This window comes from Trichogramma pretiosum, unplaced genomic scaffold, assembly GCF_000599845.2.
Source record: "Trichogramma pretiosum strain Unisexual culture from Peru unplaced genomic scaffold, Tpre_2.0 scaffold62, whole genome shotgun sequence".
NCBI lineage: Eukaryota > Metazoa > Arthropoda > Insecta > Hymenoptera > Trichogrammatidae > Trichogramma > Trichogramma pretiosum.
Window position 1 is genome coordinate 167,917 of NW_019641674.1, and position 22,446 is coordinate 190,362.

Below are 22,446 nucleotides of genomic sequence, written 5' to 3' on the forward strand. Positions count from 1 at the left end.
TTAATTCGAAGTAAATCACTGGTGTGTATAACCTTTATACTTTATATTATACTTTTATAGTTTAAACCCTGCTTAGTTCAATGGATTTTCTCGGTCCCTAGAGCTTTGTATTATACTGTTTTCACTTATAACGATTAGCCTAGTGGAGGCACACAATATGTATCCGAGAGATAACTCGGAAGATTAATTTGTACCGCGGATGGTAAGTACTTGTCCGTAATATTGCAGGCAAGGGTTTTCAACCACCAGAGGGCGAAGAGACACTACATTCAAGTTAAGTATAAGATAAGGTTTATTAAAAGTTTAGTTTAATTAAGAATTAGGTTGACAATATTTTAATTATCAATACGAAATAATATGAAGTTGTTCCAAGCGCGAGTCGTGCAGCAGTAGCAAAGCAAGAGCAAAAAATGACCCGAAGAAGAGCAACCGCCCGAAAGAAAGAGTTGGTACTTACAAGTACGACGTACTCAAACTCTCATCTTACGCGTATTAAGCTTTCATTACAATTGAAGACTTAAGGATAATACGCAATGTAGTTCACATAATCTTAAAGTCCGGAGAGTTGCAACGAGCTAGACCCCGTAGCAGTCGACCATCATCGACAAGAGAATATTTACTGGTAACACAAAAAAGGAGTTTCTTGCAATAGCTACATCTTTGCTAAGCTGACTTTGAAAAAAAATTTTAAGTGAAAAAATCACGTTTTTTTTTAATTGCAAAATAAACAATGATAATGTTTATTTATCGCAAAAATAACACCGGATTTTGAAAGAACATACCCAAAAACCCCTGGATATGAATTTTCAAGAAAAGATTTTAAATTTATCCATGATTTTTTTACAATGGAAAATTCCTGCACAAAATTGCACTTTTGCGCGTTAATGGGTTAATCTGATTTGCTCAAAAAAATGTCACGATCCGTGCTTGATTGATTTTTTTTCTTATCGATAACCATTGAAGAATGTGAACATTTGGTAAATAAGTGACTAATGTTTTTAATTCGTAGAATAGTTTTGACATAAACGAAGAACTCATCGACGTTGTTATCACAAGTTATCGAACCATGATCTACGAGTAGAACGACATCCTCACTGCATTATTCCGAATGCATACTACTCAGTATCTGCAGAGAATAATCACCAAATATGAATTCGTAATTCTGTTAAAGTTTAATAAATTACGATTTTACTCCATAGTAATTGAAGATATTTCAAATTTACGCTTCTTATTTCATCCCCCTTGAGATAGGTGTATTTGTTGAATATCAGGTTTTTGAAATAATGATGCAGTAATTAATGAGGAAAAAACTTACACTTCGATGGCCTTGTTCCAATTGATAACGTAGCCGGAGAGCACAAAAGTCTCGATATGAAGGACGTGGATGTTACCTCGTTCTGTACCAACGTATAGCCACTTGCTTTGCAGTGGCAAGTGCATACAAGTTATTCTGCAACAAGAAAAGAACAGTTGTACATGCATAGGGAAGCAATTTTTAACAAAAAGGCTAAAAGATATATAAGTTTATGTTTTACTGACACAAAATTCTTATTTTAATTATTAAAGTTGAGAAATATGTGAAAAAGTCAGACAGATAACTGATGAACATAAACTGTTATAAAATTTATAAAAAATTAAAGAAAATGATAAAAAAACTTTCGGAATTTTTAACTCAAAAAATAAAGGTTTAAGGAAAAATAGTATATTACGTGACAAGGGATGAAAGTCGAACTTCCGTCCCTGCGAGGTTATGCACCCGAGGCGAAGCCGAGGGTGCAAGCTCGCAGAGACAGGCGTTTGACTTTTGTCCCGAGTCGCGTATACGATTTTTCTTTATCCCCGCTCGAAAGTACGTTTGCTTAACATAGTTAAGAAATATTTTATTAAAAAAATTGTATCCATGAATTTACGCTTACATGGCAAAGCCCGCCGACATTTGCGGCCCGAGCGCAGCGAGGGCTGCTGGTCGACGGCGGGCTTTGCAACAAATATCATCAATAATAATGTTTATTAGTACATAACTAATATTATTAACAAACAATTGTAAATCATAGATAACTATGGCGTTAATAAAATACAAACGATCCCGTAAAGTATAAGCATGAATTAGTACCATATCAATTAAGTAATTCACTCAATCTGAGGTAGACAAGTAGAAACTTGAGAGACCTAGAATAACGTTTAAAGTTGAAAGAATTTTTCAAAATATATTATAAAAATTAACATATTTTGACTGTCTTTGTTCTCTTAGATCTCATTTTTTATTGCAACTACCATCTTTAACGATTTAAATTTCGGATTGGAATTGAATGTAATGAAATGTGCACGTCAAATTATGGCTATTCAATTTTGATACTTCATAGAATTGTTAGTCTTTTAATATTTATTCAATTTGGCATATGTACGTCATAAACAAAGTGAATATAATTCATCTATTGCATAGTCGAAACCAAACGATAATTGAAATGTAGGTTGCCGTAGTCATGGAGATAATAACTTTCGCGCGATATTGACGGGGAGCAAAGGTATTACTTTCATCCCCGAATTCGAAGATGAAAGTACGTACTTTCGAGCATGGGATGAAGAAAAATTTACTTATGAAAAAGTTCTTAGAATTGATTAAATAGTACGCTAGAATTTTTTCAGATTTTTCTGAATTTTTTTTTGATTTTTCAAAATTTTCAATTTTCAAAAATTGAGAAAATTTTTCCAAAAAATCTAAAGAAAATTCTAGCGTATTCTTTGATCAATTCTAAGAATTTTTTTTCCGTAAAATTTTTTCCTTAAGCCCTTCTTTTTCGACTTAAAAATTCTAGAAGGTTTCTAAAAAAATTTGGTGTTCTAACCGCCATTTTGTTTACTTAAACTTTAGTTTCTCCAATCTAAACCACGATAACTTTCAGTTTAGGGTCCATGGACGCTTTATTTGCACCCGAGACGCCAGGACTTCAACGTTTTCCAGGTGAAAAATTGAAAAGAAACAAATTTTTTTTTTCAAAACCACGTTTTTTTGCATAAAATCATCCATAACTTTTGACGGGTTGGTTATATCGAAAATCTGACGCAGGATTCGAAAAGTTTATTAAATTTTGCGTAGATTATGCTTACTCGCAATTTTTTCAGACCCAATTTTCAACAAAAATATAACGCCTCAAAAAAGTATCGAAAAAGTGTCCGTCCCGGACTTAATGGGTTAACTTGGAAAAAGTTCACTATGATGGTGGCAGGAATTTAGGTTTACGGTGAACGCAATTATCTAGCACTTTTTGTTGTCGGGCGCTTGGACTATGTCCCAGTAAAATCTTACATAAACGAGCCTATTTTCTTTACACGTTCAAATAATATTGTAAAAACTTTATTATTTAAAAAAAATTAATTTCATCGTTTTATCATATAGGAAACAAATACTCATTTTTTGATATCTATTATAAGTTTCTTAGTTATTAAGGGTTTAACAATTAAAATGTCAATAACTAATTCTGGCCCACTGAGATAGATTTTCCCTACAGGTATTTGTAAGCAGCAGCAAAGACAACAAAAATATTGCTTATGAGTTATGCTTCGTAACAACATAATTTTTATTAACTAGTTTAACAAATAACAATGGAGAAATTATCGATATCGCAATTTACCGTCACGCGTGAAGCCAAATTCTTGTCACTGTGAGAAATGATTCCGTTCAAAATTTTGGTATATGTTTCATGTTCACTGTATCATAAATATTTGTTCATTTGAAGAATAGCAAATGTATTCACACTGCAGAGATCTATTATTCAGTGCAAAATTTTTTCGGTGTAGCCCGAGATTTTTGATACCTCTCGACGCACCATAGACTTAAGCGAGGGCAGTAGCTTGCAAATAAGAAAAAAGGCCAAACACACATGAAAACGTGTATGCTATCACAAAAAAACTGCGATGCTATTTTCCCCTGACCCTCCAACCTTGACCTTAAACCCTGTCTGCAAGCCGCATCATTCAATGTACAAAACATATAATCGGAACGCACACGCGTGCACGCAACCACTCGTGTGGAAGCTCCTCAGCACGATATAACTACCTACCAACATAGCCAATGCAAAATTAATAAGGCGAGCTAAAGATGGCTTTGAGCCAGCTGAACCGTGGCCATCGACAACGACGGCGGCAGTTACAAAGACACCCTTTAGACAAACGTTCGGTCACGAATTTAGAATCCTCGCGCGTCCTTTGAGTGGCCCGTTTACCGAGTGGGACAGATATCACCGCTGATTTATATACCTCATTTTGGCCAACTTTCTCGCTTAGACAAGGCTAGGGCTTATACACACAGTATCTCTCTCTTTCACTCGTGACACTCGAGATGGACCAAATATGCTAGTAGGCACTGGCATCAAAACTGGAGTTTCTTTTCCTAAATAACTATATATAGTATACATGATATATCTTATTTAGGCCACTACTCCGTAATATGCACAGCTGCTTCGTTTACGTGTGCACGAGCTGATGACGCGCAGATCTGAACGATGAAAATTATTCTAATTTTATAAGTAGACAACATCCGATACTCTTGTTATGAAAAGCACATTTACACCGTCTGTGATTATTGAAGGTGAAGCAACTACATCAACTTTTTTATAACGAATTGCCAACATTTTTTTCATCTATATCCAGCTAATTGATTTTTTAAGCTTGTGATATATACTTTATTATTATGCTGAATTGGCAACAAAAAGTTATTATAGATACAAAAATAATATTCAAGATGAATATCAGGCAGCCATTAGAAAATTTTCATTTTCATTACACTAGAAAACATTTTATGGATATAAGATCCAGCTAAAGTTCAAGCCATATAATTACACACACGTTACACACACACACACATACACACACAGCGGCTCGCTGCTGTCGATGATGACGAAGACGACGTCCCCCTCCTCGGTGATTGCGACGGCCATGACACGGAAAATTATCGGCGCCCCTCTTCTAGCAAAAGATGCTGGGCTCCCGACACCCGCAGAGTTTGCGACCGGAAGCTACGAAGAGAAAATGATTCGAATCGAAGGACTTGTGGAGGGCCTTAACACGTTCATCTTTGGCAGAAATAACCTCCATAAGGAGGTGATTAAATACTCGCTAAGTCTGGAGTAGGCCATCTTGGCGCTCAAGAAGACGAAGCAGAAGCAAGTGCCGCCTCGACCTCCCTCTGACGAGAAAGGGGTCTGCACTTCTCCAATATTCTCGGTCAGTGCAACTGGTAAGCGGCCTGCATCGTCACCGCCGGTGACTCGCGCAACACCCAAGCGCCACGCCGTGACAGCCGCATCCAAGCAGCTTGACGAGAACAACACCGATGTCGGAAATCAAGACGGATTTGTACTCGTCGACCATCGTCGTCATCGCCAGCGTAATCAGACTGCAACAACATCTGGATCTGTCCGCGCCTGGCAACTACCGAAGCCACGGCCAGCGCAGCGTAGAGTTCACCATCGACTAGACGCAATCGTTATCAAGATCGCCATTGCCACGCACCCTGACATCTTCTTGCAGGTGTACACGGCGTACCTCCGCATGCTGGAAAAGACAGAGGTTTGTCCTGCTGCCAAAGCCAGGCAAGCCCCCCGAAGAACCATCGTCGTATAGGCCGCTGTGTATGCTCGACATAGCGGGCAAGATCCTGGAGAGACTCATCTGTGATCACCTGGAAGCCATTACTGAGAGCCCTGGGGGCCTCTCAAATCACCAGTACGGTTTTCGGAAGGGGCGATTGACGATCAGCGCCATCGGGCAAGAGATGGAACCGTGGCACTAAGAAATACTGTGCCGTGGTGACCCTCGACGTGACGAACGCATTTCATTCGGCTTGGTGGAACAACATCTACGCCGCACTACGCCGAATGCGCACGCCTGAGTACCTGCTGAGAATAATCAGAAGCTATCTCTCAGCGAGACTGCTTGACTGCGATACGGACGACGGACCACAGTCCTACAGAGTCACGGCAGGCGTACCGCAAGGGTCTGTCTTGTGGGGCCCATCCTGTGGAACGTCATGTACGACGCCATTCTGCGTCTCAACTTCAGAGGCAACGTAAGGATCGTAGGCTTCGCAGACGACATCGCCTTGGTGGCCGTGGCCAAGCACTTGTGGCAGATCGAACACGATCTGAATTCTGCCATCGCGCAGGTGCGAGGCACGCTTCAAGATCTCAGCCTAGAAACGGCTGACCATAAGACTGAGGCTCTTCTCATCACTAGCAGGAAGAAAACGGAGACCGTCATCATCACAGTAGGCGACTGCAGTATAATGTCGTCCCCCTGCATCCGCTACCTGGGCCTACACATCGACTCCAGGCTGAGGTTCGACCAACATCTCCGAATCGTCAGCGAAAAGGCAGCAAGAGTGGCTGGAGCTCTTACGAAGATCATGCCCAGCATCGGTGGGCCCAGAAGTAGCCAACGCGTGCTCTATGCCCACGTCGTCAACTTGATTCTCCTGTATGGAGCACCCATCTGGAGCTGTGCGACAGAGACGCAGGCCTACATCCGTCAAGCAGAGTCTGTACATCGACGAGCCTACCTGCGCGTAATCAGCGGGCGACCACACGTGATAGCCGGCGTACCACCGCTGGCCCTACTAGCGGATGAGCGAGCGCGCATATACCAGCGCCGCCCCGAGGACGTCAAGGATGAAGAGAGAAGAGAGACGCTGAACAGGTGGGAGGACCGGTGGGGACCGGGCCTCAAAGGGCCGATGGACACACCGGCTAATACTGGACATCACAGAATGGGTCGAGAGGAGAAGTGGACTACCATCTCACACAACTCCTGACCAGGCTTGGCTACTTCAAAAGCCATAGCCAACGCTATGATAACACCCTTAGCGCCATCAGCCCGGTCTGCCGAACCACAATAAAAGACGCGGAACATGCGTTCTTTCGCTGCCCGCGATTCCACGAAAAGAGGGAGAGACTTCAACAAGTCCTCCAAGAAGCAATCGAGCCGGAGACTGAAGTACTGAAGGACTGGAGGACTGAATCGGAGCCTCCAGACTGAAGCAAGAGGCGCAAGAGATGTAAAAATGATCCGGACGATGCTGCAAGAAGAAGACGTCGCTTCTGGTTCCCGAACCCCTAATCACCGTAAGGTGGACGGGGGATGTACGGAAAAGACACAGTTTTTTGTTATTTGTTTTTTTCAATTTATTTCTATTGTAAAAACTTGCAGAGGGCTCCAATCACTTTGAAATACAAATTTTCTGAAAATTTCGACAATTTTCAACAAAAAAGTTCCGTAGCACTTTTTCGTTTAAGTCACTCTACATTGATCTAGGAACCATTTAAATATTTAGGATTTTTAATGAATTTCGGGAAAATGTTAAAATAGCCAAGTTTAGGCCTCTGAAAAAGGGTCATAGAAGGCCCCAATCTTCTAAAAATTTTTCGGGAAATTTCTTTTATCCTTTCGGCAAAAGTGTTTTCTTTCGCCGCACGCGTAGGCTAGAAAAAGGAACACTTTTGCCCACTCTTGCACTTTTGGCGGATGCAGGGATTGCTATGGTCAACTCGACTTAGCAACGTAATGTTTACTATTTTATCGCTTCAGTTACTTAGTCTAAAAATTTATAACAAGATTTATTAACTTTTACTGCAAAAAATGGACAGCTCTGAAATATCATTTGATGATGATATGTCTACGGACAAAGAAAAGGTTTTGAGAGAATTCGATAAAGAAGCGCAGCTAATTGTGAGTAGCGAAACTTTACCAAAAAAGTCAGCAGATAGGTATACTCAGATTTACCAACAATACAAAACTTGGGAAAATGAAAACAAAAGTAAATTGTCAACTTCGATGGAAAATAACCTTGTCGTTTATTTCAAAAGTTTAAAAGATAAAATGAAGCCTTCAACGCTGTGGATTATATGATCTATGTTAAAATCCATGATCAAAAATAACTCGAAGGGTTATAAATCAGTGTAAATCCGAAGTTTTCAAATGGGAAGCAGTCGAAAAATTCATGAATGAAGCCAATGATGAAAAATATTTATCCTCTAAAGTTAGTACTTGTACTGTTTATTAGTAATTTATGATCGAATTCGATGCAATTTATTTTTATATAATATTTTCTTTTATTTATAGGTGATTCTCATTTTTGGGTTATGTGGTGTTCTCAGATGTGATAAAATCGTTAAATTGAAACTGACAGATATTGAGGACCTAAAGACTAGACATTTAGCCGTTCAAGAAACAAAAAATTATTATAATTCTAGAACAATCAGTGCATCTCGTCAATTTCTGATAGGACAACTTTGTTATCATAAAGTCAAGGAATATTTATCACTTAAACCAAATAATATCGGTGATAGATTGTTCATACTCTATTCAGGAGGAAAATGTATGCACCAGTTTATTGGTATCAATTCAATATACAAAATACCTCGAGCGATAGCAGCTCATTAATAACTGCCCAATCCGAAAAGGTATACTGAACTAGAGATTATTTATATTAACTTTCTGCATTATTATTTTTTACTTAATCTTTCAATTTCTAACTATTTGCTAGATATACTGGACATTGCTATCGCAGAACAGGAGCATCGCTTCTTGCTGAGTCGGGAGCCGATTTTCTTAAAATCAAACAGTTAGAAGCATTGGTTTCCAACAAAGTTTGCCAGGGGTACGTCGAAAATTCAATCGCAAATCGGCAGGAAATTTTTAATGGTGTGTCACACCACACTAATCACATGGACGCTCAGCCATCGACCAGTAGTGGAATGTACGCAAAAAATACCACTAGAAGATCCTATACAGTACCCTCAACAGCAGCAACTAACCAACAGCAACAAAAATCGACAACAAGTAGTGCACCAAAAAACAACAGCAGCAAGCTAGATTTTGTGGAAAATTTAAATAATTGTCAAGACACGTCTGAATCATTTAATTTAATTGATGATGACTTTTCTTATCCATTGACGCAAGATGATCTAGACAATAATAAAAATTCTAATTTGAAAAGCAGAAGTACACAAACAAACATTTACGACTGCAAAAAATAAGCCGATTAAGCAATGTAAATCTGGGACAATCATAAAATCGAGTGTTGGACATTTTTATATCGTTGTATTATTGATTAAATTTATTAAATGTTATGAGCTACAGTTCAAAATATAGTTGGTTACTCTGCAGAACTAAGACTTCATTTTTTTTCGCTAAGAATTAGTAAGATTTATTAGCTGACACTAATCTGCCCTTAACTATCACTTCTTATCTTTTATTCGTCATGTATTACTCGAAGTCATGAATATGCATACACACTTACCTTTCGCGTTGAAACTTGAGGCTTTGAACGACCTGAGGTATTTTTTGTCGAAAGTTCCAGAGATGAAGAGTGTCGTCGGCCGTTGACGAGACCAAAGCTCCTTCATTAACGAGGAACTGCAGCTGCGTCACAGCACAACCACCGTCGTGCTTAATATGAACGTCCACCCCTGGACTACCCAATCTATTTTTTATATTTTTTGTTAAGGAATTCACAGATAAATTTTTAATGACGAGTTTTCCAAAATTATTATTTTTTTATCATTATTACATTATGGTCCCTCATTTTACGTAAAAATAGCCAATTTTTGATAATATTCCTTTAAATATGAATTAGTAAGAATTTTTAGGATGTAAAAAAGAGCGAGAGACGAGATTAAAAGAAACGGGAAGAATGTGCTAGCGTTAAGTTTTAGTATAGAACTCGATTCTTGAGCGTCGAAATCGATTTTCATGGTTGAATGTACAAGTGGCAGCTGTAGGTAACAGCTATATGTACAAGGTAGTTAAAAAAACACTTCAAAAATACTCGCTAATCTAAACTTATCTTCCTCTAACAGAGATGCACACAGCAGCGGTAGCTTAGTTGGCAGTAAAAAACCATTGGAGCATGCCGAAGCTTTCAGTCACGTCTCGCTTAAAAACACGTCGATTTAGCTCACTATTGGAAATTGCTTCGATCCTTAACCGTTCTCATCAGATTGGCTTTGCTATTATATTGCACTATTATAAAAATTAACACATAAATACTACCAAAGCTGTCAATTAAAACGAATTATGAACTATGAATGAAAAATTTCACAACTTTTTCCGAACCATTTTCATTAAATTTTCTTTTTATATAATTTTAAATAGTTTATATAATAATGTTTACATCGATTGACGTTTATAAATGCGAGAGACATTCATTAAATTTTTATCCAAGATTTTTACCCAAGAAAAACACAGAAGTTAATTGTAAATATGATGATCATTATTTGAATGAAAGATAATTCATAAAAATAGTACTTTACGATACATGTGCCATAATTAACACTTTTCGGCCCAGCTATTATATATCTAAACTACGCCGTGCCAAAAAGTGTTACTTATGGCACTTGTATCGAAAACTACTATTTTTTTTTCGATTTTAGACATGACAACTATTCAGGATCTGACTTCTTAAGTATAAAGTTGAGCGTCCTTGAACCCTAAAGTTGACGATTCATATTAGTGGAATACAATTTTGAGTACGAAAAATGGCGTCTAGATCATGAAAAAATAGCTTTCGAAATTTTCAACTCAAAACCAATAAATTTATGAAAAATATTTTAGCAATGGAAAAATTTTTAGAATTCATAAAAATACGATGGAATTGTTTCAGATTTTTTTCATCTGTTTTGAATTTGCAATATTCAAAAGTTGGAAAAAAATTCGCAAAAAAATTTTCTTATACTATTTGCTTATTTTTTAAATAACTCATTAATTCCATAAAATATCCCATTTTGATTACGCCATTAAAACTCACAAGACTAATTTGATTGGTCTACATTTGATACATAATGATTTTTCTATTTTCTAAAATAGTTCATAATTGTCAAATTCATAATTATAGTTCATAATTATAATTATATAGCTCATAATTATATTTCTTGATAAATATTTGTGTATCAATTTAAAAGGATACATTCGTAGTGATCCTGATTTAGTGCCAATAGCCAGAAGTTTTTGAACGGGATCGAAAGCCATAGCCGTAGGTTGATAAGGAAAGCCATGTCTAAAAGTCTGAAACAAAAATGTAAACAAAACGATTTTTAATTAAATTCTAACATTCAATGCGTTAACTTTACTATTTTCTGTAAACACTAAAACTGAGAAATAGTTAAATATATGAATGAGTAAATACATGCAATGTTCTAAATGAGCGTATAGTAGCAAATTTCCGCACTTATTTCAAATTGTTTAAAAATCAATGGCATAATTTGTATCAATAAATGTATGGGGCGAATCATCATTGTTGCCTCAGCACCTCACTGGAGTTACCATAATGGCCCGATTGCCCAGTTTTCAGCTCACTTGCACAGGGTAAAATGAAATTTAAAAAAATAGGTACGGTAGGTATTTACCTCAGCTTTCTAATGGTGGGGTCAAAAATGCAAAAATATGACTCCATAAACTCAAAAAAGTGACTTGAAGGTGAATTACTCCATAACTTTTAGAAATCAACTCCAATCGACTTTTTCAGTAGCTACACGGAGAGAAATACTATACTAAATATAAACATATTTGCTAGCAAATATTGCTATGTTCTATAGGAAAAGAGCCCCAGAGTCGATATATATTAACTTTTGTTATGTAACATAGTAATTTTTGGTGCGGTATGTAGTATTTTTTAGATTGGTAAAATTATTTTAAAATAATAATTTTCTGGCTTCCCGAGATGATTTATATAAGGTTGACCTATACAAGGTTGAGCATAGATAGCAACGAACTTTCAATATTAAATTAGAAATAATTTTTAGACAGGAAAAAATGTGAAACAGTTGGAGACAACTGTGACGTATTTAACGTATGGAGTCAAAAATACTTTTTCATTAAAGTAAGAACAAGTCACAGAGGAAAATCGGAGGTAAGCAATAAGCTGTCGTCATCGATTCTTAATAAAAAAGCGTATACCAGTAACAAAAGTACAGATAGCATTTGAGGCATAATATAAACCAGCAGGTCGTATTCAGTAAAAGTACTCTAAGCCCTGTATCTGGGATTTCTCAAATCTGTTGTATTGTTTACAACAAATTATCTAGTTATATTAAAGAAAATTATATTAGAATATATATTAGAAAACATATTCATAAACATATTCACGCTTACGTAACTAGAATGCATGACATTTTCCCATGCAATAACTGAACGATAATTTATCATTATAAAATATTAATCGATAATTGTACTCATATCATCGTGTATTATTATACACATTTGCAATCGTTTGCTTGACCAGCTGTGCCTGCACGCTCCACTCTCGTGGCAACGAACTTGTCAGTAGTACAACGCACTGTATAGTGAGCCAAAACTTGACTGATCATTACACAATATTTAAAATGCTTCATTAGCGAATGAGAGTGTTGGGTTGCTGTCTGGCGTTAAGATAAAAATTCAGGCTATAATACAACAAGACTTTCAATATTCCTCCTGTCGGTCGGGGGTGTTCTTTTTGTTTTTGCTGCTAGTTGTTTGCGGAGACTTTCTTTACTACGAGCTCTGCGTAATAACGTGCCTAGTGCCGTATATACGAAGTAACCCACTGCTGCCTGTCCTATACTTCGCTTTTGACGTACAAGTCGCCTGGGGCACGTGCAAACAAAAAACTATATACAGCCTGACAGACTTTGGATAAGTCCATTTTATACTTTTCTCTTTTCTGACGGTCTTTCGTGCAAAGCTTGGGCAAGCTCGTCGCGTGCATAGCTCACGTACATCCGTATATAAATATATATGATGAAAACACATATTCGCTCTGCTCGCTTGTGAGCGTATTAGTTTCTCCAGGCCTAAGCAAAATGATCTTACTTTATTTTATGCGCGTTTTTTAACTGTATATAACTTAAATATGTTAGCAGAATATCAAATTCACGGTACGCGAGTTCACTACATTGTTTCGGGCTCGTTATATTGAAAAATATCCATTGGATTTTCATCGGAACTCGATAATTTAATGGAGTTTGACGTCCTATCAATTTCATGCAAGGAAGTTTATGAGCCTTGAAAATTCAAATGTCATCAATACTTGAAACTTTATCATTAGCAGCGCGACGCACATCATTTATTTTTGCATGCTTACTGAATTTTAATTACTCAAGTTGATTGCGTTCTAAAGGTATATTTTATTTCAATTTCGCGCAATTTACTGTGAAAAATTTTTCAAATAATCCCCAAAAACCCTACCTAAAAATAGTAATTTTGCCGCTACTTTCAAGCTCTTATGGTACAAAATATTATATGCAGCTTGAGTAGATATAAATGATTTTTTGTACAAAACGAAGATGATCCAAAGGGTTACGGCACTCACTCGTGGCTCATGTTCGACTTGTGATGAAACCCTTGGTTTGCAGAAAAATTACACCCACACCCGTTCCTTAAAATACTGTTAAAGTACTATCCGATCTATTAATCGTTCAATATTCCACCTCAAATATCACCTCAAAAAATGCATAAAAATGGTAAATGGTAGCCTGAAGGTTATTGTAAATTATAATATTTAAATAGTAAACAAAATTGACAAGGTCCAAAAAGTTTTGCTAATTTCCTTTTCATAGACAGATAGAATTAAAGTAATTTGAGTGTGTTTCAATTATTTGTGTATGAACAATATCCATAACACAAGAAGAAACAATAGAAAAATGACGAGTTGAGAGAAAGCAAAATAAATACAAGTCACACAAATGAATGCGGAATGAGAAATCTCGAAGGACGGGACTTATATGCGCTCGAAAAAATAATAACACACGATTTCCAGCAACGATAACAATAGAGCTCATCTCCGCGCGCGCCGTCAGTGAGAGGGAAAAAAAGCTTGACACCACATGAAACAGGGTCGTGGACGGGCTGTGCAACGCCAAAAGCAGCATGTACAAATGTAGCAAAATTGTAAAAGGCAAGGTCGTGCTCTAGTCTAGCCAGCAGCCCTTGGCTTCTCTTGGTTTCGCGCATCGTTCAATATCAGTGGCAGTGTGCACAACCAGCAGTTTGTTTTTGCATCGGTCATCTTTGTCACGTCATCACTCAACCGAGAGCTCTCGTGCCTGCTCGATAAGAAGATATTACGATCGCTGACTACCGGTCGAGACTCTGAAACGTCGTGCTGTGAAAGCGTAATTCAAGCTAATTCAAGTAAACATTTTTGAAAAGTAATTTTACCCTTAACAAAGAATAAAAAAGCGAAACTTGAGTCAGTAAGCGAGTTTACACCTTAATCAAGGCAGTGTCTGGCTGTACCTCGGTCTATGACGCTGCGTCAATAAATAAAAAATTAGGAAACAACACATGTTATTCACACTATTATTCACTTATCACACAGATCGTCAAAGAAGTTAAAATTTATTCAAGTAAAAATATAACATTGAAACATGTCGACGTTTCGCTGCTTTGTACGTAGCCTCACCAGGACGATCCTGAGATCTGTGAGATAAGGTAAAGGGGGGTATTACTGCGCACTTTTCCGATCTCTGATTCTGAAGTAAATTTAACGAAAAATAAAAATGATTTTAACACCGGTAATCATTTTAATAACAGATGAGAGCTTCATTAATGCATAGAAAACATTTCTTTATGGGCTTAGGGTACAAAAATATTTAAAAAATAATAAACTGTAAAAAACCGATGCACCTATTACTGCGCAGTCATGTGTCCATTACCGCGCACTAAATTTTCCATGATTACTAAGTATTCACTAAGTAATAATCATTTTCACATTTTGAAAACTTGCACATCTATAGGAAATTTCCTCAGCTTTCGATTGGGAATATTTAAAAAAATCTTAAAAATGGGATTTTTAAGATATTTGCCTTTTAAACTTTATGTCAAATTTTTTCGGTAAAAATGGAAAATTTTGGTAAATCTGACAACACCATCGAAAAGCTGAGGCAATTTCCCATCGAAATGATGGGTTACCTTTTTCTTCTAAGTGCATTTCGATACTTTTTACATGACTTAGAAACTGAGTGATTTCGTTTAATTGGGCCGCGCGGACACTTGTAATGAAATGCCTTGTGTATATGCGCAGTAATAGGTACATACAATGCGGAGTAATTGATATATCGGTTCAAAATACGTAACTAATTTCATTTTTAAAATTTATTGTAGAAAAATATAACTAATCTAACTAATATCGACGTATTAATTAAATAGATGTACTAAAATAAAAATGATATTTGCAAACCAAATTGTCACATGCGTAAAAAGTTACAAGTGATTTTCTATGTGTGTTATCGGCAATTTCTTTCGTAAAAAATAGCTAAATTGAGGAGGTAAATTTCAAATCGATATTACGTTAATATAATCGTTATTACATTAATAAATTTATGTTTTAATGTTAATTTTTTTTTCATTAATATTGTGGGAGGACAATATCTATTATTTAAAATCATTATTCCTCATTAATTTGCAATATAATTTGCATAAACAATCCTTTTCTGCAATGCGCAGACAAAGGTGCTGCGCAGTAATACCCCCGCTTACCCTATGATTATATTCATTTAAAAAAGGGTTCAGTTAAAAAATAATCTTAAATTAATCTGAAAACTGGAACATATTGTGAAAAATATTCTAAATGCTCTGAAAAATATGCAGTATTCAGTAAAAAAATGCATGAAGCACACAGTAGTCTGGATCGGTAAGTGACAGATTTGAGCTAATTAATTGTAGCTAATTTTTTAGTGGAAATTCGCAATTTTAAGTGATCCTTCTATAAAAAAATGGAGCTTTACAATGGTCAGATAGGTGAAAAATCGCCCTGAATCTTATTTTTGATTTCCAAAACCGTAGGGGCTCAGCAGATAATCTAAAACTATTTATGAATATTACTGTAAAGTATAAAAAGATTTCAGTCTGACTAGACAGAGAACTGCCCACATATAGAAGGGCAGAATGCTGAGCTAATTATGAAAAAAGTACAATAGTAGACAAGTGTGCACTGTATTGTTTCATTACACACAGCAGCAGCTGCTAGTACTACTGCCGGCGGTGCAACACGTAGGTCTTACGGCGGTATCTATATATACACGCAGTGCGCGCTACGTAGCCAGTAGTATAAGTTTGAATGGCTCGCGCGACCGCAGATCAATAACACAGTGGCGTGTAGTGCAAAGCGGCACTCGGTAGCACACTCTTTACAAGCACGCGCCACTTCGCCCTCTCCACCCTCTCTTCGCCAGCTCCTCAACCTGATCCTTCTCCCTCTCTTTCTTTGACTCATATTCGTATTTACGAATTACTGTGCGCTTGACTTACTTTTTTCTTCTTTCTTTTACTTTTTTCTTGGATCGCTCTGCTCTTTTTCGTAGTTTTCCTATTTTTTTCCTTCTTTAAGTCACCTCAGTTGATTGTTACTTGGATTGTATAAACGAAAGCTCTCAAGAAATTCAACGTCACGCTGATTACTGCACGTTTCATTTTGTACAGTTACGAGAAACGACGTATGTTACTTTGAACGAGGAAATAACTAGCTCCCTTTTAATAGCTGACAAAACAAATGTTTCGCTCTGTTGCATATTCTACGGCTTCTTAGGGATAATACTGGTACAGCAACTTACAAGCATATTGACAGTATTATCCTCAAATTCGTTCCAATTTTATGGCAGCTACTTCTTGTGATTCTAATTAAACGCGCATAGATAGCTTCTTCTCGTTTCGTGATAAAAACCAATGTAGCTAGGATAGCCGGCAATGATTCTCAACTAACTAGGAATGAAAAACTAGTCCGAGCTGGTGTATTACGCGTGCGATTGACGCATATGTACAATCCTCGCAGATACTACCTGAACGTGGGCTTGTACTTTTAGCAGTTGTATTTCTCGAGAATATTCGTGAAATTGCCATCAAGCTGTTGATAGAAACAATGCGATTTCATTCGTCATCCCAGCTGCTTCCGCTTTGAAGCTGCATTAATTTTCGTGAGATACTAATTGTGCGACGAGCCCATCCAAGCCTGGCCAGCTCTCTCTCTCTCTCTCTCTCTCTCTCTCTCTTTCGTGATCGACCTACTTACTTGTATACGATCGAATTTCAAGCGTACGTACGAACGCGTGCGCATGCACAAATAAATTTTATAAGCTTTGTACAAATTCCAAAATACGAGCTACACGACAAGAATGACCGAAACTAACTTTCATTTCAAATCCCAAACAACCCTCTTTGTTTTTTAAATTTAATAGACTCTATGCTTAATCATTTTTGTTTTGTTTCTTTTTCAAAAACGTAACTTTTTTTACTCCGTGCTTTTTTTAACTACACGGAAAAGTGATTGATTCATGAAACATTAAACAGAAAATATTGCACTACGAAAGAGCAGGCAGCTTCGTCAATTGCTAAGACTGCTTAACGTTTTCGAGTGCATGATCGTGCGACATTTGTAGAAAGCTACAATGGTTAGAAAATTTGGTAGATACTGCGTAGCACAGTGGAGATTTGCTTCGCTTTTAGTAAAGCAGCTTCCGAAAAGGTTAAGGTGATGCCTTGGCCACAATTTTTACCGACCGAGCACAGAAAATGTATATTTTCGTAACTTCTTTCCAGGCTGATTTTCGAAAAATGGCTCTGTGAAGCCCTCCGTATTGTTGCTGTGAACAATTGCGACAAATTTCAGCCAATTTCATCGGATAGTTTTCCCGGAAAACAGGATCCAAATTTTTTATCCTGCAAACTGTAATCAAAAATTTCACCTTAAGCAGCACGACCTCCTGTGGTGTAAGTCTGCATCGTGTTTTGTAGTTATCGTAGCTTTATCTTTCAAGAGCCAATCACTTTTCCTTGTATACGTAGTTTATTTTTCATGAATTATGTATTTGAATAAGTTCTTAGTTAAGGGGAGTCATACACTAATTCACTCCTCTTTGTCATTTTTGTAATATAAACCACAGTTTAATGTCTATCTACATTTTCAACATAAAATTGATATCTTTGGGCCCTAAAAAATGTGAAAAAAGTTGCAGAATAAGCCTTTGCATCTAAAAATAGCTCATTATTGCTATTTTAGCCTTTCGGCACTGTGCGCAAGGTTCAGATCAGAGTTATTCAGGTGGGAGTTCCTGATAGGTCTCAAAATCTTCAGAAAGGTATCCTTTATGGGCTGAGTTTTGTGGAATTTTGATTTAGACCTCATATCAGTTCTATTATTCAATACGTGCTCAAAAACATTAATACATTTTTTTTATTTCTGGCTTTTTCACACCTGTTAGCATACAAACTTTTTTATAACTCTAATCAAAATTCCACAAAACTCAACCCATAAAGAATATTTTTCTGAAGATACTGATTCTTATCAGGGACTCGCACCTGAATAACTCTGATCTGAACCTTGCGCACAGTGCCGAAAGGCTAAAATAGCAAAAATGAACTTCGTTTAGATGCAAAGGCCTATTCTGCAATTTTTTTCACATTTTTTAGGGCTCAAAGATGTCAATTTTATGTTGAAAATGTAGATTGACATTAAACTGTGGTTTATATTACAAAAATGACAAAGAGGAGTGAATTGGTGTATGACTACCCGTTAACACCATAGCCGACGCTACGATCATAACCATAGCGCGCAATACCCGATTTGCCCCTCATCCATCGAGAACGTGGAGCATGTATTCTACCACTGCCCGAGGTTTAGCAACGAAAGAGAGAGACTGCGGTCTCTCCTTCACGAGGTTATGACGCCGGAAGAAACCATCAGGCTTATGCTCGCGAGCGAGCTGAACTGGCGCTCGCGGTTGCTTTCTTTGCCCACTCAGTTATGATAGGACTTCGGAGTCGGTAAAAAACCCCGATCACTGTGCGAGCCGGAAGCGAAGAGGATAACCATAAGTAGAAGCCCAAGGTGAGGACTCACAAGGCTGGCGATGGACGGGGAGCACAACACTCCCATGATGAAGTCAGAAGCGAGAACCATACTCACAAGGTGGCAACAGAAAGTAGTATCAAAAACTCACCAGGACTCAAAGGGTCGCGCCAAAAGCGAGAACCACACTCACAAGATGAAGCCGACAGGAGGACCTGGCCACTTGCTAGGCGGCTACAGAAGCGAGAACGAGCCATGTTCACATTTCGGAATGATAAATATTAGGAATTATGAATATTCGGAATGTGTAAAATTCAGAATGTTTGAAAATCGGAATGTTGAAAACGGAACATGAAAAATTTGGAAAAACAAAATTTCGGAATGAAAAAACTTCGGAAAAATTAAAATTCGGTACCGGTGAGTGTCCGAATGGGGTGGAGTAAGAAAAAAAACACACACGCGCACACGCGTTTTCTACTCAGCACGCTGGAATCATATCCTACTACTCACCCAATTCCTGTCCGACCACAGTTGCTTTAAGACATATCTATGGCGCCCCAAGAAAACGATACGGGCAACTCGTGCCCGGTCTGCTCTCTTGCAGTGGAGGACGTCGAGCACGTCTTGTTTCATTACCCACGATTCACGATATAAAGAGGACTACTCCACCACCTTACTAACGGGCCCTTGGAGCCTGAGACGATTGTTAGGTTCCTGCTCGCCGCTGAACGCAATTGGGGAGCAGTATCTTCCTTCGCCAACACAGTCATGACAGGACTAAAAAGCGAATACAGGGTCGAAGAAGAAGATGATCAGACGATGCAGTACGAAGAAGACGGAACATGAAGATCTATTAAAATCAGGATGAGCTCGTACAGAGCTATGGCCTCTCCCCGTGAAGTAATGTCTAGAGGTGGTCCCTCAAGATGTAACAGGAACAGGAGAAGAGGAAGATTTTAGTCCGTATTAGTAGAGGCACACATTAGCCCACTCCAATATATCCATGTTGAATGGATTTCCTTCCTTGTTAAAAAAAAAACAATCACACATACATGAGGAAGCAAAATGTTTATTATTCAATGTAGTTAAAAATTGGGCTTATTCTCTAAAAGAAAGGAAATTTAACAAGTCGATATCGTACCCATCACATAAGCTTCTGCGACGAGAAAGAAAAGAGGGAAAGCGCACGTACAAAGAAAATTTAAAAAGAATCGATTCAAATTGAGTCACAGGCACATCATCAGTTGAGATAGACTGACCTTTTAGAATTTGTCTAGAAAACAGAAAATGGGATCTTCTTTGTTATCCAGGCTCAAAATGCCTTTTGCCTAGCTGAAAGCTCATAGCAAAGCTATATCATCTTATTTTACGCCCTTCATCTCGGCATTTAAAACACCAACCGTCCTTTTTCATGCTCACACTTTGATAAAAGAAGAGTTTGAATCTTTCAGTTTTTTTTCTTTTACGATCTGAGTAGCGCTTGAGTACCTGTAAAGACAGGAGGGCCTCTGTTAGTCTTACCCCCAGCTACGTTTTCTTTTCCCATTTAAGTATTTTATCGGTTCAACGCCGAGTCACAGAGGTAGACAAAAAAAAAACAGATTCTTTACCTGGTCAACTTTCGCACGACAGTTTTTTTCGTGAGAGCTAGTCAATGTCAGATTGAACGTAAATGTTTCATTGTTGTATCTGAGGAACTTCAGTTGTACAGCTGCTTTCGCGTTAAAAAAGAGATCTCGAATCTTGGTGTAGAGCTTTTCTGCTAATTATGCGCGAGTATGCGTACGGCTTGCATATATCATGTGTTTGCACTCATGCTTTACGCAGCCATTTCTGTCGTTGCCCATTGGATTGTCTACGTGGGTGCTACGAGACACGTAATAGTCGACAAAAAATATGTGAAAACAAATTGCTTCCGACAGTCGGGATTAGAGATAATTATCGCATTTCCCTTTCATAACTCTCTTAATCCAACTTTGTGAATGCCTAAAATAAGAGATAGCATGCAAATTGCTCGAGCCTATAAAAAATTTCACAGACTTGCTTTGTTTTTCATTAATTCAGATATTTTGATGTAATTAGTGCGTGATCTTATTATTCCTAGAATAACATGAACCTCATGAAAGGATACATTTGTTTTTATACATTATATTTTTTTGTGCCACCCAAACCTAAAGTAACATTTTACTCCCGCTGAGCGAAACGAAAATGTTACTTTAGACTGGGGGATCCACAAAAATTGTATATTTTGCACCTAGGGAGTGAAAAACTGGAAAGTCTCAGAGTACGTGATTATTAACCTCGGCTTCACCTCGGATGATAAATTACACGTGCTCTAAGACTTTTCAGTTTTTCACTCCCTAGATGCAAAATATACTATTGACAATTAATACGCGATACATAAAAATCTAAAAGTTATTTTGCATTTCATAAAACTTTTCTTACTCAAAAATAGTTAAAAATTTCATCGTAGATATTTCTAATCAAAAAGATAAAGAAAAAAAACAAGACTCGAATGTGCAATAATTTAGTATTATTGAAGTGATCACCAATAGAAGCCATAAAGTTAAAGAGTGATTTGTTGTAATTTGAACCCATTTTTAATGAAATGAAATGCATCATTGGTCCCTAGGAACGGCAAATTAAAAAGTCACATTGAATCCAACTGTGCTCGAGCGCGCATTAATTGCTCGTATTATTCAAAGATGATGATTTAGGAATTCTACAATATTCTTTTGCTAAAAAAAATTTAATTTACACTCCATATAAGCTTCGAGTACTAGATGAAAACTAGAAATAAATTCTGAAAGATACAATTCGTTCGACTGATATATATCTACAATATTCATTATAAAATAAGTAATTATGCTTCGAAGAATTATTATTGTAATCGATTATAGCTCATTTTCTCGTGTGTGAAGTTCAAAACTTTATAGAATAGTATTTGAACGGTGTCTGACTGTAGACATTAAACTATATTGTTATAAAAATACTTTTCTTATTAATATACAGTGTAGATCACAGTCCACTAATATTCATGTGAATTCAAAGAGTTTCGTGCTTATTATACATATTTTTACATATTTTGAATCGTATACAATACTAAAAAATGCAATAGGGTAGTCAGACCAATCAATGACCGGGTACCAGTGAATGACCATTTTAGAAAATATCATATGAAAAACAATTAAAAATATATTTGTATGGACGTAATTCAATTCTTTAGTGAACGATGCATCTTGTTTTCTATGTTTGATCATAATTTAATAAGGAAAAACGATCATTATTGCACATCCAAAAGTGGTCATTTACTGGTCGAAAGCGGTCAATCACTGATATAAGTACCCTATAGTTTTTTGTTAATAGTACAAGTCGCTATAGGATAATTTTTAAAACCCCGTTGACCTACAAAAACAGAAATAAACATACACGAAATATATGTATGCAAATGCCAATCCGGGGCAAATGAGAGAAGCGAAATTCTGTTTAAAAAGTGTGTAATAATCGTTTTTCATTACTTATCCATCGATCGATCGAAGTTTATTGGGCTACTCTTGGATCTTCATTTTGAATTTTTCATTAAGGTGGATCGAAAATTCTGATTGGAAAATAATGCAGCTTTGTAGCTGTAC

The 22,446-nt window shown here is 37.0% G+C and overlaps 1 protein-coding gene across 8 annotated transcripts in view; it reads right to left on the minus strand.

Moving 5' to 3' along the window:
- The window catches only part of LOC106648577 (syntaxin-binding protein 5), a 96,415-nt gene that overhangs the window by 57,442 nt on the left and 16,527 nt on the right, over positions 1-22,446 (minus strand). For all 8 annotated transcript variants that reach the window (XM_014365588.2, XM_014365580.2, XM_014365561.2 and 5 more), the window contains exons 2-4: positions 10,961-11,058; positions 9,296-9,478; positions 1,316-1,450 (exon numbers count right to left, since the gene is read on the minus strand). In XM_014365588.2, the coding sequence (XP_014221074.1) occupies positions 1,316-1,450; positions 9,296-9,478; positions 10,961-11,058 (416 nt within the window). The remainder of the gene's footprint in view (positions 1-1,315; positions 1,451-9,295; positions 9,479-10,960; positions 11,059-22,446) is intronic.